Genomic DNA, 26,353 nt, shown 5'->3' on the forward strand with positions numbered 1-26,353 from the left:
TGTGAAGATGTACCGCGCATACCATATCAGCAAGCTTCTGCTTCTCAGGCTGTTGTGATTGGTCGGTGCCCCTCTCAGTCCATGTTTATTCATAAACTTTGTCTTGTCTTTTGTGCAAAGTCAATCTTTTGATAGATATCGCACTTTTTTCCCCTACTATGGCGAGGGAAATGACACCGAACAGAATGGCGTCAGACCTGTTATATTAATTAACACAAATAACAGATGCTTTAGTTTTGCCTTTTTATATTGGACCCAAGTTGGATTATAAAACGAGCAGATTGACCAGGAGACACTTGCAAGCAGGACTTCAAAGGACATTTCATAGAAGTGTTTATGAGGTATGCACTCACACTCACAATATCACTGTATTACATAGAACAGCTTTTACAGCCGATGTTAAAGTTATGGAAGCTGTTATTTGACCATTGGTTATTTTAGAATGTGTGTAGCTGAATTCTTATTACCAGCCGTAGGACTGTGATGAAAGTGAAAGTAGTTAAGTGCGTAGCTCAGTCAAATGTTTACAATCTCTGATAACCAAACACTACTCCAGATGCTCTTCCTCTTATCTAAGAAGGACCTTGACCATTTTTGGACGTATTCCTTTAGGCGGAGGTTATTAAAAACACTCGGAATAGTGACATCATGTACCTGGGAAGTAGAGGGCTGTATGCCGATTCCAGCCGTTCTCTGTAGTCCTTGAAAAGCCAATTCTATTAAAGACAATATCACTGAACTTTGAGCTTTATCATTTTGCAGGAATTGTTTATGCTCTAACAGCAACATTTCACACTAACTAAAGGTTGAAAAATGGGATCGCGGGGAATGGGATCTTTAAATATTATGAAGTGAAATGCATAACGGATGTCGTCCGTGTTTTTGTTTGGGAATTGCAGCAGGTATGTGTTAAGATATCAAATTGGAGACCATATTCTTTCGATTTGGCACTAAACCATACATCAAGAGGATATTTTAAACTCCTTATGTAGCCGAATCTGTACAGGTTTGTATTGGCCGTTTTCAGGTTAACCTTTGTCAGCTTATGCCTTGACGTAAGCGTGATGTCAGCCATGAAGGGGTCTATTAAAGCTGCAATCTTTAACTTTGGTCTCTACATTACGTCTATGTTTGAAAAAAAATTGCAGGTTACTTTGTTCTTACCTTATAAAATCTGACCTGACAGCTCAAATTGTACATAATTGAGACAGTTTTCAGCACTACATTTTCATGTATTTGCTCAATAACCGATTTTTGTTTACAAAAGGGATAGTTCACCCAAATATGAACATTCTGTCATCATTTATTCACCCTTTTATCTTATCATATATCATATCTTATGACTTTCATCTGCAGAACACAAAATAAGATACTTTGAAGAATTTTGGCAACAAAACAATGGCGGTAACCATTGACTTCCATTGGTTTTGTGTCCATTCAAAAGACGTGAATGGGTGCCAATGTTGTTTGGTTACTAACATTCTGCAGAAACAAAAAGAAAGTTACACAGGTTCAAAATGACAAGAAGTCGAGTAAATGATGAAAGAATTTTCATTGTGGGGTAAACTATCGCTTAAACCAAAAAGTTAGATTGGAGCGTTAACGTGAATTTTCTTATTGTGTTGTTTTTTGGTCATGGTGGGCAATGTACATCCAGAGATATACTTATTTACATTTGACAGTGTCGACAACATTTTAAATGCATTTTTATTATTTTAAGAATTAATAATTTTGTAGGTTTATGTAATAGTTTTATTTTAATAGCAATACCATAATGGGAAGAATACATAACCTAGCTTAAAAACATCTGTGAGAAAAAAATCTTAGGTTACAATTTCTCAAACAATTATTGCAGGTTCATAAATTGACTTGAAATTCTATGCTCACATGTGGATTTTAGGGCGATAAATAATCATTGGATTGTATTAACACATTTATATAAATATTGCAATGTGTTTTCAAAGCTTTTATACTGTATAGACTATAGTTTCTCTTCATGCATAGAACCCCCAGCAAAATACAGCAACAGACATCATTATTAAAGCATTAGCATTGACCATATTCCTCCACAGAGGGTTTTCGCTTATGTCAGGCAGTTGTTTTGAAGCTTTGGCAAATTCCTCTTCTGTGGGCTCTGGGGCCTGAGTGTCGTTTGTGCCACAAAACCAACCGATTATCTTCCTGATTATAGATCTTTCACCACCTTCATCTATGGCAAAGAACACAGTATTCAAATATATGTCTGTGGTTACTGTGACAGAGATAATCATGCCAAATTCCTTAAAATAGGATGACATCTTACTTTGTTCCTCATCCGTTACTGCCCTTTTATTTTCCTCTGCCTCTCTTCTGGCATTCCTACCCCGCTCTTCCTCTTCCCAGTCCAGATCGATCCTTTCTTCTTTAGAGTGCCGTAAGCTGAACACAAGGCGATGAAGCTTCACAGAGACAATACAGTCAATTTAATTAGTGAAAAGAGAGAGTCACTAAATGCAGTTTCAGCAGATGCTTAGAAAACTCACGTGTATGTCTTCTATAGGTGGAGTGCAGTAGCTTAGGATTAGCACCAGGATAGCAGTACAGAAGAATAGGATAATGGCAAAATATAGGTAATGGACTCCACATATAATTTTCGGGCAGCTAGAGGGGAATAGACAGCTTCCTGAACCATAGGCAAACTCGGGTATCATGCGGCAGAGACCAATAGCCAGTCCTCCCATCAGGCCCCAGAAAGCCCCCTGAGAAACAAAGTGAGGACGGTTTGATGATTTTGGTAAAGATAGGTGTATGACGTTTGGTTAAATGAAGAATGAATATGTACTTACTGACTCATTGATCCTCTTTACAAAAATGGCAAGGAAGAAGACTGCTGCAATAGGTGGTGCTAAGTAGCTAGTCACAGATTGAATATAGTCAAACAGTTGACCACTTTGGGCTGCTTGGACCACTGGGATCCAGCAAATGCTTATGCCAACAATGCAGAGTATCCAAACCCTGTAACAGACGTGACAATTACATTTGTGTCATCATTTATTAATTCACAAAGACTCTTCAGTGCAACTCAAAAGAAGATATTAAGAGAAAGGTTGCAGTGGTTTGTCTTAATAAAGTGGAAATCAATGGGAGGTTCAGTATTGTTTGGTTCCCAACATTCTTCAAAATAACTTCTTTTGTGTTTTGTAGAAGAATGTAAGTCATACAGGTTTGAAATGAGGGTAGGTATTTTGGGGTGAACTGTCCCTTTAATCTACATGTAAAACAAATATCTGGGATACACATTAGAACCCAGGTTAACCATTATGCAATGTACATTCTGTTGGTTTTGTTTGAGAATTTGTTTTATTATTTTCTGTGTTTAAAGTTCAAACTAAAAGAATCAGTATTGACATTGTTAAATAACCAGAATTGAAATCAGAGTAGTTCAATTCCCATCTTTATCCAGAAACTGCACACACTCTGATAAACAGTCCCAACATCACCGGCAGATTTTAGATGTGTTCATAGTTAAAGACATTTTTTAAATAAAAGATGCATCCAGACCTTCCGACAACCATGAGTTCTGAGTCTCTAGCTTGAGGTCGGATCCGAGTCCAAATGTCCATGGTAAACAAGGTGCTGCTGCTGTTGAAGATAGATGCTAGAGAACTCATGAGTGCTGCTAACATGACTGCCAACATTAAACCTCGGAGACCTGGTGTGAATCGAACAATCAGGTTACACTTTAAGTGAAAATTAGACGTTGTTTTATTAAAAATGTTGTTATTTACCTGTTGGCATAACTGAAACCACAAGTTTGGGGTAGGCAATGTTGGAGCAACCAACCTCTGTGCCGCACACTTCCTTGCAGACCTCTGGTACCACACAGCCCACCTCATCTGATGAATGATATATTTCTTTTTTTGTTTTCTGAGATCGAAAATTACACTGACATCTGTTTTAAACGGAGTAATATAATAAAAAACAAATACCAGGGTAAAGCACTCTGCTGATCATGCCTGGAATCACCATGAGAAACATGGGGAGCAGTTTCAGATACCCACACAATATACATCCAGCCTTAACATGAGTCAGACTACGGGCGGCCAAACATCGCTGCACAATCACCTACAGAACAAAAAAGAAGTTAAGCAAAAATTGTGAGAGTATACATATACTTATTATTCTTTAAAGGCTTCAGCACACCTGATCGGAACACCAGTACCAGCTACCAATAATTGCAATGCCAAGTATGACACCGGGCCACGGCAGATCTCCAGTCGTGGGATCTCTGAGCAGATTAAAGGCATCCTCACGTGGAGTGTAGCAATGTTTGGAGATGTTATATTCCAGAGGTTTGAGAGACAGTGTCTGAGATGGTAAAGCTGAGCTGTACTTCTCAAGTAAAGCACTGTAACCTCCAACTTCATGGAAGGCTGTGAACAAGTGGAGAAAAACAAAAAGTACTCAGTTTTACAACCTCACCAATGTTTTGGCTTTAATAATTAATATGTTAGCCATATCTATAAACTAGTGTGCCTCCAAAAAAATTACAAAATTCATATTTAGAACATAGGGGCCACTTAACCTGTCCTACCCAACTTTCTGTTTCAAAGAAAATTTAATTAAAGAGGTACTTTACCCAAAAATGACAATTCTGTTATTTACTCACCTTCAAGTTGTTCCAAATCTGTATACATTTCTCTGTTCTGATGTACACAGAAAAACATATTTTGAAGAATGCTCATAACCAGAAAGATTTTCTCCCATAGTATGAAAAATACTATTTTATTATTATTTGTGGTTCTGTTGAACACAAAACAAGACAGTCCTGGGGCACTTTTGACTACCATTGTATTTTTTCCTACTATGGTAGTCAATGGGGGACAAAATCTGTCAGGTTATAAGCATTCTCCCAAGTATCTCCCCCTGTGTTCATCAGAACAAAGTTTTAACAGATTTGAAACAACTTGAATGTGAGTAAATAATGACAGAATTTTTCATTTTTGGGTGAAGTATGCTTTAATGCATCAAAGCTGAAAATCACATTTTTCCCAATATCTGATTTATTATTATTCGTTCTGGCATACTCCATGTGATTATCATATATGACTACCGCTTTGTGTGCTCTCCCTAATACATCAATTTTAGGAACAAATTATTTTATAACGATATTAATTTTTAATAATTATTATGTCATTTATTTATTATCATTTTTACATACAGACAACAAATTGTTCAATTTGTGTTGTGATTTTCTGATATGTTTCTATTCTACCATGTTGCGCAAGCTATAGTGATGTACTGTAAACGACACTTACAGAATCCCATGAGGACGAAAGCTCCAGCAATGATAACAAAGGTCTGGACTGTATCTGTATACATGAGCGCTGCCAGCCCTCCTACGGAAACATTGTAAGTCAAAGATTAACATTTTGTGGACCCCATGTAACCTAAGATGCAGAGTCAACACATAATACGGCACGATGATGGTCCATCAACATAACATGACCAGCAGTCGAAAGTCAGTCCTTTGTTGTCTTTAACCACTTTGAATATAAACTTTTGTTAATAAAAGTGACTTCTTTACAAGACATGGAGTTTTTTTTACCTGTTACAGTATATAGTGCTGTTATACAGAGTAATGCAATTACTGCAACATAGATATTCCATCCAAGAGCCTGTTGTATAAACACCGCTCCTGAGAACATATCCACCTATATTCAGAAAAAGGAGAACATTAACAGAATATTTATATCCTTTACTCTAATATGATTAATCATAGTGATTTACATCATCCGGATACACTAATACTTACAGAAATCTTTGTGAAAATGTAAAGAAAAAGTGAAATGACAGAGAGGTACAGACTAATTCTAGACCCTCCAAATCTTTTCTTGAGGTACTGGGGCATTGTAATCACCTTTTGGGAAATGAAAAGTGGGGGAAATAGTCACTCACAAACATTATTCAAATAAACTTTAGAAATCTGAAATAGAAATGAAAGACGAACATACCCCTGCAGTTAAATAAACAGGGACGAACACCCAGCCCAGCAGCAAAACAATAAATAATGCCTGCAAAACAGAACAAGCTGAATTTACGAACTCACTGAAATGCAACCAATGAGAAAATACATTATTTGTATGTATTAAGAATGTCCTGCTTACATTCCATTCAAAACTCCCGACGGCTATTCCACTAGCTGCCGCTGTACCAGCAAGGCCAACAAAATGGCCACTGCCAATGTTGCTGGCGAAAAGAGATGTTCCCACCTGCGTATGCAGTGCGAGGAAAATAAATACATGTGCTGCAAATAAGCATCTCAAAATGCATTAAAATATTCTTTAAAAATACATTTGCGTACTCAATATATAAAAATATGAACAAAAATGAAAACTAGTGAGTGATTTCAACTATAAGAACATTCAATAAACCAAAATGCAAGTGAATACTCACAGGCCACCACGTCATTGTGCGACCAGCAAGAAAGTACCCACCCACTGTACCACGATTAGTCCTTAACGTAGACTGAGATATAGACAATAAACCTGTGTTGCTATTAAACAAGCATTAAAATATCATTCTACAAAATTTCAACAAATCAATCATTAGGCCGGGCTGGCACAATATAGCATTAGAAAGTTAAATTTGAGGTTTTTCACTAACCCATATTCCTACAGCAATAACCAACACAAAATAGCCAATGATCACGCTGATGTCAGCAGGATTGTTGATGGTGACATGGTTCTCTGTACCGTTTTTCATTTTTCAGTGGAGATCCGCACGATGTCAAGTTCATTAATGAGATGGCAGGACTCAGAGGAAATGATAGGGTTGATTTACTACATACAGGATTTGAGTGTAAAATCCATGATCTTTGCCCACATGACAAAAAGGCTGATGAAGGACTACTAACCATAATAATTAACTGGACTTTCAAGTAATACTTTAACGGGTTGAGCATTAAATGTTCATCAAAAGTCAACTTAGCTGAGAAAATAGAATTATTCAGTTATTATCTTCTCAGTTTGATAATTCGGTTACTGTCACCTCATAGATGATACAACTAAAGGGAATCAATATGACTTGAATCACTATTCACTAATAGAATTACAAGTGTGTATGGAATTTAATAAGCATATATTCCTATTACACAAATATGAACTACTGATTTGTTACAATACAATGATCTAAAATTACAAAAAGAAATTGAAAATACAAAGTGTGAACTAAGGTGGTAATTATTTTATATATGACCAGGTCATGCATGCAATTGTGTCCCCGAGATCTGGTTAATAAACTTGTACTTTGGCATCTAAAAGCATCACTACAACTTGATCCAACAATATCTCACCTATTGTCACAGGACAGGACAAAAATGCAGTTGCAAAAAGCAAACCATCAGACTTGTTTCAATTTATTGTAACTTCAAACCGGATCACAGATCATTTTTCTTCCAAACAGCTTTCAATATGTGACAGTTTCAGGGTGTTAAAAAAGACTTGTTCGACATCAGATGAAAATATGAGGCCTGGTGTCTCCGAGAAAATAATTGTATCATTTGACAGAAAAACAATGAAAGTGAAACAATGAAAACATAAAAAGCAGTCATTTGGCTCCTTATTTGAATTCAAATGAGATGACCGGCTAAACCCAATAAGATGACAAACACTCACTGTTCCATGTCATTGGGAAAACTGGATTTTTGTCCTACAGGTGGTCAGCAACTTTACTGGGCCCTTATACATCCCAATAACAACAATCACAGATGTGCAACAAGATGCAGTCATTTTAAAAGTTACTACTGCTTGTTTTAGTTGCTTGTACATATTTGTTCATTCTTAGTTAAGCCATGAATGATGGAATTTATTTCCAAGTATCCATGTTCATTGTTTTAAAATATACCTAAAAAGCATTGTGTACGTGAAAGACCAGGTGGATTAAGCTACCTGCATCTTATCTTGTTAACAAGAGTCAAAACATTTCAGATACAGCAAAATTTTCGACAATTTTAATCTTCAAGTCAACCCAGATAAGAGCTGATAAGGAACATAAACAGTGATTCAGAATTTTACCCTTAAGCAAATGTACTATGGCAACCATGGTTTCTGGCAAAATACCATCGTTACTAAAGGAATTCTTTTTACAATAAAAAATACATTCCCACTGTTCCTAAAAAGATCTTGTGTTTCTTTAGTATGAGTCTACTAGGCCTACGGTAATCTTCGGAAATACAGAATGTTGCCTTGCAGGGCAGGCATAACACTGAGCAAAATAAATAAATAAACATTCTTCACTTTTCAAATTTGTGACCCCGTCTGTGAAATCTAGGTTACGGTCTCACAATCGAACTATGAGATAATGACCAGCCAATTTTAATAATTAATTTTCTCATGATTTCATTTTTTAACATGGTGTTACTCAGTCAGTATTTAATGTATTTAAATGTAAATAAATGTCAATATTAAAAATATCAAGGTTATATTTTCAAAGAATGATCTTTGGATTATTTTTATGTAGAATACAGTGAATAAAAAATGTCTTGAGCTGGGTTTTCACAGACAGGGTCACATTTGATCAAATTCTTTTACTGGGTATATTTATTGACTCAAAAACATCATGAGCTCAACCCAAAGAAATGCGGTAAAAAGAAATGCATAAAGATGTCATTAATTCATATTGTCTCCTCAAATATCCTGACTCACTCTATCAATCCTCAAGATCCTGCACGAGCGGGTCGGCCTTTTCTCTCTCCCCCGTCTCTGCTGTGCAGCCCTAAGCCGCGCTAGGATCTGTTTTTTGGGGAACTTCAAAGTAGTGCATCCGAACTGACTAACTCCACCCGTATCTACCGGTAACTTCTCCCGTCTCTGCACCCAGCTACGCCAGCCAGGTTTCCAGCAGTATATGCTATCATAAAACCTCGATCCGTTCTCACCACCCAACACGTAAATCCTACGCTTCCACCTGGCCACACCTCCAGCGGCGATGCGTCTTGGGAGTCCTGGAAAAACCACGGGACTAGGAGCGCGATCGCCAGCCTCTCTGTCTACTGCAACCACCACCTCCTGCTCTGGTACCGATCCCCTCCCTTCTCGGAAGAACAGCACTCTTCCTGTTGCGTCCAGTGGCTCGGCCTGGGTGTAGTTGCCGTCCATGAACATAGCGGCATCACGCAGGTAACCACCAACAGCGCAGACACCTCCACGTACAGCTACTCCTCCAGCCAGACAGGTGGCGCCAGAGTCTAAAGCAACGCGGCTCCAGTTCTTTGTAACAGTGTCATATATAAGCACGCCAGAATGCACCACAGCCCTACTGTGCTCAAGTGTGGTACCTCCTAGCAGGTAAAGGCGACAGCGGAGGGAGGCGCAAGCGAAAGAACGTAACGGCAACGGCAAACGTGGTCCTGATTCCCAGGTCAGTGCGTTAAGGTCAAATCTTTCACAGGTGTCTAGAAACGCTGATCGGTTACAACCACCCAAAGCGTACAAGAAACCTTTGCATCCGAGAAGCCCCAACATAGCCCGTGGTTCAGCCAACACTGGCCGCGTAATCCAGCGGTTCAGCACTACATCGTACTCATGAAGTGCAGCTGACACTTGGCCGCTCCTCAGAATGCCACCCGCCACATAGAGTCGACCTCCAACAGCAGTGCAGCCGGGGCAGAGCAACGAGCCAATGGCTGCAAGCTTCTTCCACTTCCCGGTAGGCGGGTCAAAGCAATCCACCGTGAAATCCCGGTCTTGTAAAGACTCATGCTCTCTCGGCCTTAGATCCACACAGACTATTTTCTTCTCGAACATGCCTTCTCGTGGTTTTAGCGGCCCTCCCATGCTCTCCGTGCTGGCCAGCGGTCCAAGTTCTTTATTCAGACGGTTGCTTTCGTCGGGGCCCAGAAGACCAGGGCGTAAATGCCTTAGCAGACTGGGCATGTGAGCATACCGATCAGCAGGTTGGTACTCCGCCCAGCGTCTCGCCGCGTTGTACACTTCCATCTCAGCCTCCACACCCAACCGATCCGACTCTAACAAACTGCCGAGAGTTCCTGGATCCAAAAGAAGGAAGTCCCGCTGCCGTGCCACTCGAGGGAAGTGCTGACCCACTAGTCTCAAAGACGCCCGGAGGAGGAGCTGGTCATGATGGGAACGAGCCAGCGAGTACATACCTAGGCAATTCTCCACAGAAAGGTGTTCGAAAAGGAATCTGGTATATTGGAAAACAAAGTTGTGATTATTAGTATTCATTAAAAGGCATTACGGAATGTTAAGCACGAAATGAAATCCTACCTAGAGCAAAGGTCCTGCAAGGGCATCACTTGAAGACGATTGGCTGCCACGAACAAATCCTCAGCTGTGTCCAGACTAAGAGCTGCATGTCCTGTATAAACAAATTGGATGACTGTCTCCATAATGAAGGGTGTCACTTCTTCCAGGCGGATCTCGGTAAGACGGGACTCTACAAGAGGGCTGGTGAACATGGCGCGGAAATATGGACTGACCGCTGCTAGAAGGACTCTAAAAGAGATGACAAAAAGTTGTCCGTTAAAAGACAAGCAACGATAATCTGAAGAAATGCAGAACATGAGAATCTCATGGCTCACCTGTGGCACATTAACTTCTTTCCCTCCACCAAAAGAGTGACATCACACAGCTGTTGAGCATCAAGCAGCTGCTTTAAGCCTGAATTATATAACAAAGAGAATAGTGAAGAGAGACGTAGTATAATCACATCTTGTTGGTTAAAAACATATATATTGTCACAAACTGAGTGAATGACGGTGTAGTTTTAAACTGTTGTTGGGTTCCAATGTGCAAAAAGGGCAGTAAATATTCCTCTATTTAGCATTTTGTAATTTATTATGACATATTTGTTAATTGTTACATTGTATGGGGAAGATTCAAGCTAGACAGACTGGTACAGGTGCTCAATAAAAAATACAGCACATGTGAATTATTGTGAAGCACTGACACTCACCCTGAGTTATATAGTCCCCCAATGGAATAGTGTGATCATCTGGAAAATCCTCCTCTTCCGAGTCACTATCTGAGAGAGGTTCTCCACCCCCTCTGTCAGCATCCTGCCATGGCTGCGGTCGCCAGGTAACTGTACCACCTATGCCTGCATTCATCTGTCAATGACGTTAGATAGTTCACATACCTGCCATTAAGTACACAGTAAAGGCCAAAAGTGAAGTCTAACCTACTACGTATTGTATTTGCATATTTTATTGAATGTAAATATAAGAGAGACCACAAAATACAATCTCGATCACTGAACCTGATTAAACATTACCATAACAGAGGAAGGTTTCTATCTGAGCTGACCCCAGCAGTAGGGTGAATAATCACAGTTTTTCGGGGTGTATTGACTTCGAGTTTGGGCATCAAGGCTGTCAGGATGCCAGCACTGTCTGAAACCCTTCCGGCCACTCGTAACGGCTTGACTTTCCTGTTTGGATTCAGCGCACATTAGTCGGCTCATCACGGTTTAATGTCCATCCTTCACCTCTCAGCACAAAAATACAAACGCACGCGTGATATGTCCACTGTGACGACCACAGCTTCGTACACGTTATCACAGTTGGTACTCCGGACTGGCCTTAAATGTTGTACCAAAGAAGGAAATATCATAAATAACATGAATAAAATGAACAACTGCTCACAGCTCTCATTGCTTAGACGTTGGCGAAGGATTTTCCGGCTCGCCGGAACAACAAACGAAACATCCGCTTTGCTCATGGCTCGCGACTTACCGGATATGACGATTTATTTACATCCGTCACGAGAATAAAGACAGACACATTTTTATTTTTTGAAGTTATGTGTGTCTCTGTTTTGGTAAAAAATGAAGGGTGTCTAAAAAGCCTTCTTTGTATAAAGCTTTCTTTGACGAAACTATTTTTAAAAGTGACTGAGTTTCAAAATGTACCTTTACTATAAATGCTTTCAAATATTTTGTTTATTTATATGTGTTTAATATTATTATTATCTTAATTGAAGCTTTTTAAAGTTTGGCTGTCATGTTATGTTGGTTAATGTGTTATTTAAAAAAAAAGATGGGTCGTTTTTTAAATACAAAATGTAGGCTTCTTAGCTAAACGAGTATTTACAATATTTATAGAATAATTCAAATAAAATAAATCAATAAAACAAAATTAAAAGAAAAATAAATCTCTTCCCCTTGCCAATCCAGTCGCGTTTGAACGAGTAGAATCCAATCGGCTTCCGTACCTAAGCTGTCAAACGCTTCAGCATGGCGTCCTCTGTAAGGGCATCTACGCGTTTTTGCTCAATTGTTCTTCTCAGATCTAGAAGACACAATGTTAGCAGTTTATTTACATGGTCCTGTAGGCCATGCTCCTCTCGACCGGTCAGGAGCAGTCTTTATGAGCATATACGAGAAGGATACAGTCACAAACCTGAGCTGGACATGAGGCGCGTATGCGAAGAAACTGATGCAGTCCTAGCGGAGGTGGAGAATCGTAAAGGAGATCTGCGGGCAGCTGATGTCGGGCTTATAGTAAGAGTTTTCATTTTATGAGATTTCTTTTATCAGTATTCTGCTAAATGTCAAATAAAAAGCAGAAATTCGAATGGATTTGTGAGTTCTATTATAAATTCTACTGGTTTTAATGGAAACTGTACATGTCTGTGTGTGGTTCTCTTTGTTGGGTTCTGTTATCCATTCCAACATCATCTAGTTAAATAAACACACTACCTGAAGGAATTTTGTTATGGTTTAAATAGGAAACAGCTGATGGCCATAATGTTATTTGTAGTGGAAAGCATTTGAATGTTTGTTAATATGTGTGCTGCCATCCCCACAGATCTCAGTGTGGACGAAATTACAGAATTTGCAGAAAGAAATATCGGAATTGGAGGAAAGAAAAATTGTGATCAGTGCCAAAGTCAGAGCTCTTGTGGTAAGTGCATTGTGCCTTACCTACATTGCAATATTGATGGTTAAAGCTATATGATACTGTTGTCATTTGTGTAGTTGATAAAACATTGTCCAGAAGTGTGACGTGTCATTACAAAATCAAAACGTTTTTCTTTTAGATTAAACTCTGGTTTATTATATTTTCCATGCTGTTTTTTTTTACAGGATGCACATGAAAAATCAACTTTGTCCAGTGTAAGTTTTTCGTTTCTTGCGTAATATATTTACCTGTTCGGTGCTGGAAGAATTATAAAAATATGTACAATATATGAAAATTAATAAATGTTGTCAATATATACTATATTTGACTTCCGTTAATACTTTGCGCTGTGTATTAGAATAATGTGCTTTCAAGATTTTGTATCATTCCTTCTTTGTGTATTCAACAGCTTGTGGAGTACAATTCTTTTAGAGAGGAGGGCAGAGCGCTCCGAGAGAAACTCAGTAAGATGTATTTGGAAGAGAGTGAGCTGGAGAAGGAACATTACTGTCGTGCTCTGAGGCTGCCCAACAGAACACATCCTAGTGTGGTAAAAGACCTCTTTCCTTTTTTATGATATAGATATAAACTAGAGCTGTCGAATGGTTAATCCCGATAAATCGCATCCAGAATAAAAGTTTGTGTTTACATAATACTATATGTCTGTGGACTTTGCATATTTATTTTGTATTTATAAACGTATACACTCATATATTTAAGAAAAATATAAACATTTATAAACGTTTATATATCATTTCAATTGTTGATAAATAAACACATCTTAATATTTTCTAAATATAGTTACATGTATGTGTATGCATGCTTTTGTGTTTATAAATACAAAATGAATATGCACATTACATAGACCCATATTTCTGTATGGAAAATTCTTTTTTATCCTGGATGCAATAAATCACAATTCATTATTTTGAATGACTGATAAACTGTGAAATATTCTCAATGATAATGGAAAATGAATTGTCATGTAAAATAATAATGAAAGAAGTTGTGTTCAGCCTGGTGTTAAGAAATGGTTATTCATTATTCAATACTTCAAATCCAAGCAAACATTTACAGATATGTGCTGAAAGTGATATTGAGATTAAATATAAGATCAATAAACAGTTTATAAACGTTATGCTCCCATTATTCAATTGAAAGTCTCAAGTGTGTGAAATCACAGCTTGCTCTCTGAATTTGTATAAAAAACTAAATTAAAAGCTCAAAAGCAAAGATGTGATTTTATCAAACAGGAATATAATGTTTTTCTTTATTCTTGTAGCCCATAGGAGATGAGAGCCAGGCAAAAGTAGTTGAAATGGTCGGCCGTAAGCAAGGTAAATTCATATTAAAAAGGTTTCAAAAGTAGTTAGCTTTCAGCTCTTTAACTTTATATTTGGATACTTTTTACATAAATTAGATTTATTGTTATATGGTGTTTTGTGTGTATCCTCCTCAGAATTTGATTTCAAGCCTAAAGGCCATTTGGAAATTGGAGAGAGTCTTGACATCATTAGACAAAGGTTAGATGTTTTCATTTGTCGTTTTATTTATTTTTATTTGCTTTTCACTTCAACCTCTTCTTTCTCAGGCGGCTAGCACATGTGTCAGGGCACAGATCATACTACTTGAGAGGGGCAGGAGCCAGACTGCAGCTTGCCTTGCAAAATTTTTCTCTGGATCTTCTTCAGAAACGGGTTAGTTCATGTGTTTCTATTCATGCTTCTGTGTAAAATCCTTCAGATGAACAAGCACTGTTTCTGCTTATCCTAAAAAAGGGAAGTGCACTTATGCTTTGAATACTTATTATTTTGCAGGGCTTTATTCCCATGGTTGTTCCTGATATGTTAAAGGGAGTGGTTTTTGTGAGTATCGCTTTAATGTTTGTTTTTGAGTGTACATCACCAACATTTTCATTTATACATCTGGCAGTTTATTAACAAGTTTATTAAGTGATAGCTGGTCATTAGAGTTATAGAAAATATTTTGTGCTGTTTTGGATGTGTTATTCAGGAGGGTTGTGGGATGCAGCCACATGCTCATAGATCACAGGTGTACTCTCTGGATCCCACACGCTTTCCTGATCTTAATCTCGCTGGTACAGGGGAAGTTGGGGTGGCAGGTGAGAAACCAAATAATAATTAAATATATGATTTAATCCTGTAATAAATCCTTTGAAAATAATAAATAAACGATAAGAGTACTGTGATAAGTAATACTGTCGAATTATAGTTGATCTAATTGTATTTCATTTTAGATTTACAAAATAAATGACAATATAATGCTAAATCATACAATAGTCAAATTGTCCCACAATTTCACAAACACCTTGCAATAAAATGATGAGTAACACAATTAAGAATTTTCCATGATTTTCTCACGCAGGCTACTTCATGGATCATGCTGTTAATTTAAAGGACATGCCTGTTAGGTATTCAAAAAATCCATGATTGATTGACAGAGCACTGATTTATTGCATAAAATGTTGAGATTTTTGTATTGTTTCATCGTCTCAGTACAGTTTGTAGTAGCACATGTTATCGAGCAGAGACAGACACTGGCAGAGAGCCCTGGGGCCTTTACAGAGTTCATCATTTTAATAAGGTGATAAGAACATCTACGTGGCAAATACTGATGCTTACATATGATAATAAGGATCCTTACATTGTTTGCATTCTTGCAGGTTGAAATGTTTGGTGTGACCGCAAATGAGACGGGAGAGGAGAGTGATCAATTGTTGAATGAATTTGTCGCACTACAAAAGGAGATTTTTTCATCCCTTCAGCTTCATTACAGGTAAGACAGAATGATTCGTGGCATTTTATTTGTTCCTTTTTGTGGTAATCTTGACAAATGTGAATGTGGCACAACATTCATTATAGGGTGTTGGATATGCCCACTCAAGAACTGGGACCCCCTGCTTTCAGAAAGTATGATATTGAAGCATGGATGCCAGGCCGCGGCAGCTTCGGAGAGGTTGGGATTATATTTGAAGACATTTTAAGATCCTAAAGATTGCATTTTAAGTATTTGTCTTTTTTTTTTACATATGAATTTGATATTTTAATTTGATTTGGCTTGATAACTTCACATAAAAGGGCATTTGTGTCCTTGTGTTGAATATAGACTCAATCAATCTTTTAATAGATTTCCAGTGCCTCAAACTGCACGGACTACCAGAGTCGACGTCTTAACATTCTCTACGAAACAATTGATGGAAGCCTTAAGTATGCACATACGGTGAGTGGCTGGTTGTTATAACAGATTTATAAGCCAATTTTTACAGCATCAAAATGTCTGTTGTCATCTATTACATGTTATCTTTCCTATTTAAGGTAAATGCAACAGCTTGTGCTATTCCACGTACCATCATTGCTATTTTGGAGACGCATCAGACCAAGGTAGAATTCAAATTAAATCACTTACTGCTTTCAGTACATAAATAGTATTATCAACACTTTCAATGTTTGACCTTTTAGGCTAAGTTCACACAATTTTTTTATTTATTCAGCCTTCTTTACTTTATTGAACAGACCTTTGTTTTGTAATTCCTGATTTTTTTCACAATGCAATGTATGTTTCTTCTTTAGGAAGGGACAGTTCGGGTTCCTGACGTCCTGCAGCAGTACCTCGGGTTGGAAGTGATAGAGAAACCTAAATACACTCCTCTTAAATATATTGGACCAAACCAACCCAAGCGTCATGCCTCAAAACAATAATATATCAGACTTCAATGAAGTTTTATTTTTACTGTATTCTGGACAGTGGGATGTTTTTTTTTTTTTTAAACTGTGTCCAATCCAGTTGATTTTGCTATAGGTATAATTTTTTGGCCTATGCAAAAGATTCAATAAAATGCGCGACACTTCCTATCTGACCCCATTGACTTCCATTGTGTGGACACAACACCACTGAGACATTTCTCTAAATAACTTATTTGTTCCACAGAAGAAAGACTCAAACAGGTTTTGAACCACAGAGGGGTGTATAAATAATGACTCAGAATATTGACTTTTTAGGTGAATTATCACCCTTATACACTATAATATACTGTATAGCTGGTGAAATCATTATGTAAGTCTACCAGCAGAGGACACTATTGCTCTGTTATTCTAATTTATACATTGTTATGGTTTGTAGTTGCTTGACAAAAACCTACAATCAACTTTTATTTACAATTACAATGCAATGATACTAAGCAGTTGATATTTATAAATTTAGAACTGGGGCGTTGTTTCTAAAAACAAAACCTTCCAAAAAAATCAAAAGTTCTTAAAAAAAGACAAATAGGGGCTACATTTTTAGTTGGGTTCAGTTTGGATTAAATTCAGTTAAATTATTTATAGATGTCATTATTAGCTTAAATTCATAACATTGACAATATAATAATATGCTAGAGAAAGAGAACTGTAAACATTCTCCCAGGGCCCATGAAATATATTAACAACCCATCATGTGCAAAATAAAGGTTTAGATTCATTATAATTATCAGAACCAAATTAGATCAAACAGATCATCAAGCATGTAAACTTTTTTCCACATTGAACATTGAAAAGCAGGAGATCCGCCGTTTAAGTTCATGCCAAATGACTTCCTCTTACACACAAGCATCACGGCAGTCCATCTTTCCTTTGTGCCTCCAAACATCCGTGTGCCTCTTTCTAAGGCTGGAGTCATCTGTTTTCAACCCCTTGTTTTTCAGTCTTTCCCATATGTCCTCTGTTACTCCTTCACGAGCGTTGATTCTTGAAGTCCTTGTAGTCCTACTAGACCTTTCCGACTCCACTGTATGTTCACTCTTCAGGATTGAGGCTGCAGGGTCTCTGGAACTCCTGCCCATACTCATGGACCCACTTATTAGCAACTGAGAAAGACAAGATGAGATATAGATATAGATGTTTCTAGATCAGCATCTGATGTTTGTAAATCTAAAGCCAGCATACCGCACAGGGCACGAGCGCAAAGGATATCTCATCTGATTGAGCAACAGTCATGAATTTCCAGGCCATCTGCATCACATATTTATGATCTACGACATCCTGTCTCTACTTGACATGATAAATATTTTCCGCGGGAATAAGTAACGTGAACAATTGAGCAATGTTTATCTGATCCGAGCTGAGATAAAAAAATATTTATGTATATAAATATATGAGTTATGTATTTTTAATTCATCACTCCATATGAGGAACACAAAAACGATAATATAATATATTCACAATATTTTGTTGTTGTTTTTAAAATCTAAATCAGGTTTGTGATGTGATGCATCATACTCCATTTATCACCAACAATGACAGGGCAACCAGCATGAAGAGTATCATCGTCTCCTCTGCCATTTCTGTGAAGATTCCACCAGAAGAGAGCAGCATTCTTTAAAAAAAATTATCGAATGAAAAAAACAGTATTACAAATACAATCTGGGTTAGAACTAATGACTTTAAAAGTTAACACAAATTACACAAAACTCCAAACTAGAATTTTTTTATCTTGAGAATGACACTTTTGTGACTATACACATAGTTTACCAAAATTCATGTAAAAAACAATAAAGTACAAAAAAATAGTCCAGCAGCTGGAGCCCCAGAAAAAAAAAACTTATAACAACATTATGTATAACAAAATCAACATGTTTTGCATCATGCCCCCCATTGACTCCCATAGTAGGAAAAATTACTTTAATTTTTTTTCTTCTGTTGAACACAAAAGACGACATTGTGATGAATGTAGGAAAGCAAACAGTTCTCGGGTATTTTTAAATTCCATTGTAGTTTTTCCTCTTATGGAAGTCAATTGGGAGCAAAATCTGTAAGGTTATAAGCATTCTTCCAAACATCTCTCTGTGTTCACCAGAACAATGAAATTTATAGAGATTTGGAACAACTTGAAGGTGAGTAAATGATGACAGAATTTTCATTTTTGGGTGAAGTATGCCTTTAAAGTGATCTTTCACCCATAAATGAAAATTCTGTCATTATATACCCTCTTGTCACTTCAAACCTGTTTGACTTTTTTTCTTATGCAGAACGAAAAATAAGATATTTTAAAGAGTGTTGTCAACCGGTACCACCCATTCACTTGCACTCGTTTTGTGCATACAATAGAAGTGAATGGGGGCCAGTGCTGTTAGGTTATCAACATTCTTCAAAATATCTTCTTGTGTGTTCTGCACAGAAAAGAAGGTCGATCAGGTTTGTAATGAGAAGAGGGTGAATAAATGATGACAGAATTTTCATTTCTGGGTGAACAATGACTTTAATCCCCCCATCCAAAGCATTTCCCTTGTAACAGGATAGCTGTGAAATGCCTGAGCTCATCTGTTATCTGTTAGCACAGACTTTTACAAGCTGTGTTGATACATCCATGGATGTGTTCTTTCTTGAGCTAAATTGTCTGTGAAAATAACACGTGGTATCTTTTACCTCCACTACAGGAACGCTGAAATTGGCGTAAATGAAAGCCGTGCACCCCCCTGCCTCTACAGAGCTTAGCTAGACAGGATAAAAGAGGATGTGAACCAGTGAATCATTGTTGCTGCTAAACAATTACTAAGATCACATTCTCACACTACATTGAGACAAAAATTTCTTTAGATTAAGAAATCCCGAAAGAGTGAAAGTATTAACTTACATATATCATGAACGTGGCCACTCGGTTTCCTGTTTTAAGTCTGTACAATGGGCTGGAGTCCGACTGTTGGTAATGGAAATGATAAAAAATATTTTTTCTGACTGTAAAATGACACATTAGATATATTATTCTTGTTTTTGCAATTTGGGTTTATGTTTAAAATATGAATAACCATTAGGATAAAGTACATGTGTGGGAGTATTATTAAACACTACGAAGACAATCTCGCGTTGCATTTATTTATCATAATTTCCCGTTCAATTTGCAAAGCACACTTTATACTTACTGTGGCATGATCAAAGTGAGGTTCATAATGTCCACCAATGCCATAATTCACCACTTGGAGAAATTCGGCATAAGGAGAATGTACATTTAACCCGCTGATCATAGTGATCCGCTGATCCATCTTTCCCACAACGGCGTGAACTGATTCTTTTAGCCATGCGCTGAAAGATTACAATAAAATCTTAATGTGAAAGACGCATTACTATCAAAGATCAAATTATATATTCGCAAATTTATATTATATTTTTGTACCATTAGGTATCATTACAATATGTATAGGAACTGTACAGGCAGTTACAAAGTGTGCTTTAGCTTTTCACTTTAATTAAATTGAATGGCGTTCCTAAAAACAAAATGATTTGTACCTCTTGCTGATGCGATACTCTGCAGTGGCCTGATTTACTCCAGCCGCTACCACAGATCTTCTCAGCTGAGAGAGACATGAACACATGGATGAAAGTCTTTTATAACACAGCGCTCTGGAATACTTGATTCTGATTGGGCAATTGCAACATTCCAAGGTCTGATATTCATTCATACATTCATAAAAGCATTTTTCCAAATATCTCGCTGTGTTCATCAGAACAAAGAAATTTATACAGATTTAGAACAACTTGATGGAGAGTAAATGATGACTTTAAGGGGAAATCCGGCAATAAACGAGAATTCTGTTATGAATTACTCACCCTTAAGTCGTTGGTTAACCCCAGGACCTCCGTTTATCTTCAAAAAACAAATTAAGAACTTTCTGACTCCCCAAAAAGCGCTGAAAGTGAGTAAAGACATCGTTGAAATAGTCCATGTCCCTCCAGTGGTTCAGCTGTTGACCCCGGATGCACTGTGAACGCGCGTTGGAAACGAACACGGACGTCAGGAATATAGTTGAATATAATCAATATTTTTCTTTGTATATTACATATTTTTAGTATGTTTGTGCACAAAACCTATCCACGTCACTTTATATAAGTATAGCTGAAGCACTGGAGTGACATGGACTATTTCAACTATCTTAATTTGCGTTTTGAAGATAAACGGAGGTCCTTGGGTTTATGAACGTAATTCATGACAGAATTCTTATTTTTTTGGCGGAGTTCCGTTTTGATTTTGGGTGAAATGTTCCTTTTGGGTCTTTTTCTCAAGCAAATTTTCTGAGATGCAGGAAACTTAAGCAAAAGTTTCAATATGCCCTCCATTTAATCAGGAACAAATGAGATTAAAATTTTAAATCGTATTATTAATTATATTTATGTATTATTAAAATCTCATCAGTGATTGTTTCTTTGTAACGAGTAACAAACTAAAAAATCTGTTAAAAACCATCAATGGCTTTTTCTTTTATATGGGATTCACACTAGAAAGAGGAAAAAGAAAGAACCACTGGCTAAGACAAATACTTTTAATACACCACAAAAAAGCGACCATGGAAACGTATGATATAATGTCCAGGCTACCCACACAAAAATTAAAGTCTGGCTATGAGTAGTTCATTCCGACCACATGACTTATTCACATAATGTGTTCTCTTCAGCTCTGACTGCAGCTGGATCGTGTGGTCTGGAAAAGAAACTAGACTAGCACATAATATGTTGCGTCTCCATGCAGAGTTTATCCACGTTACGAACAGCCAGGAACTGGCAGGCATAGTTTCCATTAGCTGTGACAGTGAGATGAGATTTAAGAATAGGTCTTATTCAATAGTAGACTTTAGGAAACTTCAGCCAAAGATTGGCAAAGCTATGCTTTCATCTTTGCCAAGCTGGATTTTTTTACTTTTCTTTTAGTTTGCTCAATAACACCGAAATTTTTGTGAACGAAATACTCATAGCGCTTTCCACATTGAGGTCTATAGAGAAGAGTGCACTCACCCCTGGCACCGCGCAGTCTCTGATGCTTTTAGCCTCAGCATGGGTGATGAAATCATGGTAGAGAACAACGTACGGCTGCTGACTGATCACTTCTCGCTTCATCGGTTGCAGGAGAAGTCCAGGGTTACCATTAGTGAAATAGTCACAAAATAACTTTGGGTTCTTGTAATGCGTTGGCTGTGACAAAAAGTATATCTTCATTAATAAATATAATTCATATTTATTCAGTCAACTTTTCTTTCAATGTTGGCTGCTTTTGTAATTTCTTGGTCCAAGTTATCCCACAAAGCATCAATTACACCAAAGCTATACACTTTGACACAGTACTGGCCATTTTCCTCACATCACATGCAAATCAAAACTAAACTTATTTAACAAAGAAAATTAACAAATGCTTCAGTTAATGTATTTGTCATTGAGGCCCTTTTGTGGGAATATGATCACAGTCATGTATTGTTGTTAACTGTGTTACTATGTTTTACAAATATATTTAAACAAACAATGTACTTTGTTACGCTAAAGATAAGAGCTGTTTAATAGTTGATGGCTTGATGCTTTTTCAAAATGTATATTTCTTTCAATGAGCAATGTCTAAATATATAAGCACATATTTGTATGGCATATACTATAATGCTTTTTGTATAACATGTCAAGCTTTAAAGGGCCAGTGTGTAGTTTTTTTGAGGATCTATCGAGGGTATGCATTGACGTCACTTTCCCACGTGAACAGTATTGTACTTTAGTATAGTGTGAAAGGTACCTGAGATCCTTTTGTTTGGCAGAGCTTCTCATAGACATCCCTGGTTCTCAGATATGTTGTGTCAGGCCTTTTTAAAGACAAGCCATGTCCAATGACAGGAGGACTTTTAACAAGGAGCTTCTCATACTTCTCCACATTAAGAAGAATCCTGCTGTTTATGGGATCTTAAAGATATGAAAAAAGAGAGAAGCATTGGGATGTATTATGCACGGTGACAGCACAAATCCATTCAAAATATCAAGCTTGAATGTCGTTGCTGTCCTTCCAACACCTTGAATGTCCAAATTGACTGTTTATCGGGAAAATAGAAATGATTAAATACTGTGTTGTCAAAGTTAACGAGCAAATACTTTTAGATATTTGCCAAACTCACTGACAAACATAAAGGTTGATTTATAATAATGATTTATGACAATAAAAAGGTTTCAGAAGGACAGTAGCTATATGCTTTTAGAATGTCAGAGATATGATTAGTTCTTTACAAATTAAAGATCCTTAGCCAATAAAAATCAATATTTATATTATTAAAGTAGTTTCCTCTCACTGGTTTTATCATTGTTATTGGTTGGCAGTAGACTGTTTTGACTATAGGTTTACCACGGAGCAGTAGTTCCTGGGACAAATGGAGGGCATAGGAAATGTTTCCTGTCTAAAACAAACACACATTGAAAAGTTAGTAATTGTAAGTTCTTTGCAAGATCTCAAAATGCAAATACTGTACATATATGAAGCTGTTTTCCCATAGGTACTGTACCTTGAAATGGGAAAATGCTAAATGGTCAAGAGCATTTTCAAATGTGCCTTCGTTTTCTGGACTCCACTCAGTTCCCCGAAAGAGCCGAACTGCCTCCTCAAACCACTGCACTGAATGATAGTAATCTTCCAAATCATATGCCACCTGCAAAGGTTTTCATGATATGAGCACAATTGAGAGAAAAAAACCATACAAAACGAAGTGTTATGAATCTGCTTTCTTTCATACTACATGTACAAAGCTCTGACACATAAACACTGTAAAAAATGTCAAGTAACCTACATTGTGCTACAATTATTTTTTCAAACAAAGATTTTATGAAGTGTGTGTCAAAACAAAATAATATAAAACAAATTATCCAAATGTTTGTGTTCATTTAAGGGTTTGATTACACTAAAAATAGGTAACAGGTGCCCTTCTTTCTTTGTACAATATGGCACAATGGCTCACCCTGCTAAGAAATCTGTCACCAGTAACACAGTGGTTTTGGTTACAAACATTTAATGAATGATAATTCAATCGGAAAAGCTGGCATCAGTTTGTTCGGATGGTGCTACGGAGAACAGATGTTGCTTTTTAAACATAGAAAAACAGAGCTCTTCTCTCTTGTATAAGAGTGTTTAAGCCATTTGGTATTTGTTAGACCACCAGTCATTCACCACAAAAGAAGGAAAAATTGTGCGGTACGGAATCTGAATCTGAGTGAGACACAGTCTAAACATATTTTACCCAGATATTTCCAACAAATATGGGAGGGTGGGCGAGTGTCACACATCTTTTTTAATGTGTTAAGCTTGTAAAAATAAAAGAAGTGACTAGTTTTATTTAACAGCACTCATTTGATATTAATTGTGGACACAGATCTTACTTTTCCAACAAGAAAGCAATCGTCCCCAGACAAACTATCAGACACAGAGGGTTTGTAAATATCAACAGCATTTCCATTTGTGATCCGCTGGAATTGTCCTCTCACTAGCCCCTCCACGCGGAGATCATACACATCTTGAAGTCTCATCAGCCCCTGTGCTGCCCCCTGAACGTCCTCCGGCTTCGGCAAGCTGTCTTCCATCATCCTATAGCCCTCCCTAAGGGCTAAAGCAAAACAATACAATGGGGGGAAGGACAGAAAGGTAGAAAGCTGGACACTAGTAAGCAGAGGAATGGCGGATGACAAATGTTATACCGTACATGAGATCAAGTCAAGAAATTACCTTGAAGGTTTTCTTCAGCTTCACTGCTGTAAACTACATTAAGCCATTCAGACTGAAGTCTTTTGACCAGTTTGAATGCAACAAGAGGATTGGCTATGGTAGCCGATGATTCATTGTATATCCCACCGTGCAGTGCTGTGACTCTTGAAAAGAACCTGAACAGGGTTGGAGAAAAGTTTCACTGTCGTATATTTCAGCATGCTTTGATGTATTAACAAAATAGTACATAAAAAGGCAATCTAAAACAATTTATACATCGATAACCATCTATTGGATTGATAATCCAAAACTATGTGTAGAACATGAATATAAGCAAATTAAAAAATAAAAATGACAGTCATCTTAAAGCCTTCGAACTTGAAAAACCTCTGGAACCCTTAAGGCTGGATCACACAACCAGACTTAATTTTTTATTATAGATTAAAAAAAGACGAGACATTACGCGCTTGAAGACTTTTTGAAAGTTTACTGGGCATCACAATAAAATCTGCAGACTGTCGCAGAAAAAAGTCTTGTAGTGTGATGTGATCCTTTAGGAAAATGGATCATGATTATATTACAGTAAACATGTAGTACACATGGTTAACCATTATCATTGTTTTACATCATTTAGTGTAGGACAGTGGTGAGGATAATGCAAAAAAGTAAGTTCTTATCAAAGTTTTAAAGTTTTTTTAGTAGCAACTAGCAAACCAAGCAGTAACTAAGTAAAGTTTGACAGTCTCTCACCTTTTAATGTCGTGAAGTCTTTGCGTTTCGCGCTCTATGTATATTCTTAAGTGATCGACGAGTTGTGTTTCTGCCAAAACAGCTTGATTCACGCTCATCATGGAAGTGAACACCTCACCAAAGGATTTGTCCGATATGTGGATTAAATACAAGAACACAAAGAGGTTAAAACATGAAGTCATTCTAATGAATGATGTGGATTTTCTCCTACATAAAAAGCGCATTTCATCCCACTGAATAGCGCAGCATGACTTCACACAGCACATGAGACAGAGAGAGAGAGAGAGAGAGAGAGAGAGAGAGAGAAAGAGAGAGAGAGAGAGAGAGAGAGAGAAAGAGAGGGAGAGAGACAGAGAGAGATAGACAGAGGGAGAGAAAGAGAGAGAGAGAGAAAGAGAGAGAAAGAGAAAGAGAGGGAGAGAGACAGAGAGAGAGAGAGAAAGAGAAAGAGAGGGAGAGAGACAGAGAAAGAGAGAGAGAGAGAGAGAGTGGTTCTGCACGTTCTAGGTTCGAAGTTCTAGATTTGTGCTGCCATCTTGTGGTGTATTATTTTCCTCACTTGCAGATTTGGTGCAATTTAAACATGTGAAAAATAAAACGTTTCTCGAAAAATTTTTTACATCAACAAACATATTTTGTTCACTTTTGAAGTAGTTAGTATTTTTTCTGTAGGCTACCTATACGCCACATATCGATATCAAAAGCACGTTCATCCGGAAAGTATTCACTTCAGCGCTTCACTTTTTCCACATTTCGTTATGTTATAGCCTTATTCCAAAATGGATTAAATTCAGGGAGGTGATCAGTCTGAAAGAGCTCCAGCATGTCTCTGTGGAGAGAGGAGAACCTTCCAGAAGAACAACCATCTCTGCAGCACTCCACCAATCAGGCCTGTTTGGCCATTCCTCAGTGAAAGGCACATGACAGCCCGCCTGGAGTTTGTCAAAAGGCACCTGAAGGACTCTCAGACCATGAGAATCAAAATTATCTGGTCTGATGAAACACAGATTGAACTCTTTGTCTGGAGGAAACCAGGCGCCGCTCGTCACCTGGCCAATACCATGCCTGCAGTGAAGCATGGTGGTGGCAGCATCATGCTGTGGGGATGTCATCGGCAGGAATTGGGAGACTAGACAGGATCGAGGGAAAGATGACTGCAGCAATGTACAGAGACATCCTCCATGAAAACCTGGTCCAGAGCGCTCTGTACCTCAGATT

The 26,353-nt window shown here is 37.5% G+C and overlaps 4 protein-coding genes across 7 annotated transcripts; 1 reads left to right on the forward strand and 3 right to left on the reverse strand.

Annotated features, from left to right (window-relative positions):
- Positions 1 to 1,689: 1,689 nt before the first annotated feature.
- On the reverse strand, positions 1,690 to 6,893 carry slc5a2 (solute carrier family 5 member 2). Of its 3 annotated transcripts, none has more exons than XM_056756208.1 (15): positions 6,646 to 6,884; positions 6,436 to 6,507; positions 6,147 to 6,251; positions 5,994 to 6,053; positions 5,795 to 5,899; positions 5,588 to 5,693; positions 5,298 to 5,378; positions 4,183 to 4,412; positions 3,969 to 4,104; positions 3,768 to 3,875; positions 3,541 to 3,691; positions 2,826 to 2,994; positions 2,523 to 2,738; positions 2,303 to 2,438; positions 1,690 to 2,209 (listed from the first exon to the last, which is right to left on the reverse strand). In XM_056756208.1, the coding sequence occupies exons 1-15, from the start codon at positions 6,742 to 6,744 to the stop codon at positions 1,995 to 1,997; spliced, it is 1,989 nt and encodes a 662-aa protein (XP_056612186.1). In that variant the 5' UTR covers positions 6,745 to 6,884; the 3' UTR covers positions 1,690 to 1,994. The 3 variants fall into 3 exon arrangements, with proteins under 3 accessions (XP_056612186.1, XP_056612187.1, XP_056612185.1); XM_056756209.1 differs by having other exon boundaries at positions 6,436 to 6,535; positions 6,646 to 6,786; XM_056756207.1 differs by having other exon boundaries at positions 5,994 to 6,251; positions 6,646 to 6,893.
- A 467-nt stretch (positions 6,894 to 7,360) lies between these two features.
- si:dkey-260j18.2 (uncharacterized protein LOC325231 homolog) lies at positions 7,361 to 11,741 on the reverse strand. Of its 2 annotated transcripts, none has more exons than XM_056756216.1 (5): positions 11,275 to 11,741; positions 10,957 to 11,139; positions 10,583 to 10,661; positions 10,269 to 10,496; positions 7,361 to 10,185 (listed from the first exon to the last, which is right to left on the reverse strand). In XM_056756216.1, exons 2-5 carry the CDS (start codon positions 11,108 to 11,110, stop codon positions 8,667 to 8,669), a joined length of 1,980 nt encoding a protein of 659 aa, XP_056612194.1. In that variant the 5' UTR covers positions 11,111 to 11,139; positions 11,275 to 11,741; the 3' UTR covers positions 7,361 to 8,666. The 2 variants fall into 2 exon arrangements, with proteins under 2 accessions (XP_056612194.1, XP_056612193.1); XM_056756215.1 differs by having other exon boundaries at positions 10,957 to 11,110; positions 11,275 to 11,740.
- Positions 11,742 to 12,224: 483 nt separating this feature from the next.
- Positions 12,225 to 16,778, forward strand: sars2 (seryl-tRNA synthetase 2, mitochondrial). Its single transcript, XM_056757559.1, has 16 exons — positions 12,225 to 12,501; positions 12,809 to 12,904; positions 13,087 to 13,116; positions 13,311 to 13,451; positions 14,184 to 14,238; positions 14,361 to 14,424; positions 14,493 to 14,598; positions 14,719 to 14,766; positions 14,915 to 15,023; positions 15,287 to 15,332; positions 15,418 to 15,505; positions 15,585 to 15,697; positions 15,784 to 15,877; positions 16,049 to 16,141; positions 16,237 to 16,302; positions 16,492 to 16,778. The coding sequence occupies exons 1-16, from the start codon at positions 12,235 to 12,237 to the stop codon at positions 16,618 to 16,620; spliced, it is 1,545 nt and encodes a 514-aa protein (XP_056613537.1). The 5' UTR covers positions 12,225 to 12,234; the 3' UTR covers positions 16,621 to 16,778.
- Positions 16,779 to 17,364: 586 nt separating this feature from the next.
- Positions 17,365 to 26,295, reverse strand: p4ha3 (prolyl 4-hydroxylase, alpha polypeptide III). The gene is made up of 13 exons (XM_056757557.1): positions 25,136 to 26,295; positions 24,407 to 24,561; positions 24,064 to 24,287; positions 23,196 to 23,339; positions 23,039 to 23,090; positions 22,442 to 22,605; positions 21,682 to 21,858; positions 20,182 to 20,246; positions 19,818 to 19,977; positions 19,532 to 19,594; positions 19,324 to 19,392; positions 18,178 to 18,274; positions 17,365 to 17,765 (listed from the first exon to the last, which is right to left on the reverse strand). The coding sequence occupies exons 1-13, from the start codon at positions 25,399 to 25,401 to the stop codon at positions 17,695 to 17,697; spliced, it is 1,707 nt and encodes a 568-aa protein (XP_056613535.1). The 5' UTR covers positions 25,402 to 26,295; the 3' UTR covers positions 17,365 to 17,694.
- Positions 26,296 to 26,353: the final 58 nt, after the last annotated feature.

This window comes from Triplophysa dalaica, chromosome 9, assembly GCF_015846415.1.
Source record: "Triplophysa dalaica isolate WHDGS20190420 chromosome 9, ASM1584641v1, whole genome shotgun sequence".
Classification (NCBI taxonomy): Eukaryota; Metazoa; Chordata; class Actinopteri; order Cypriniformes; family Nemacheilidae; genus Triplophysa; species Triplophysa dalaica.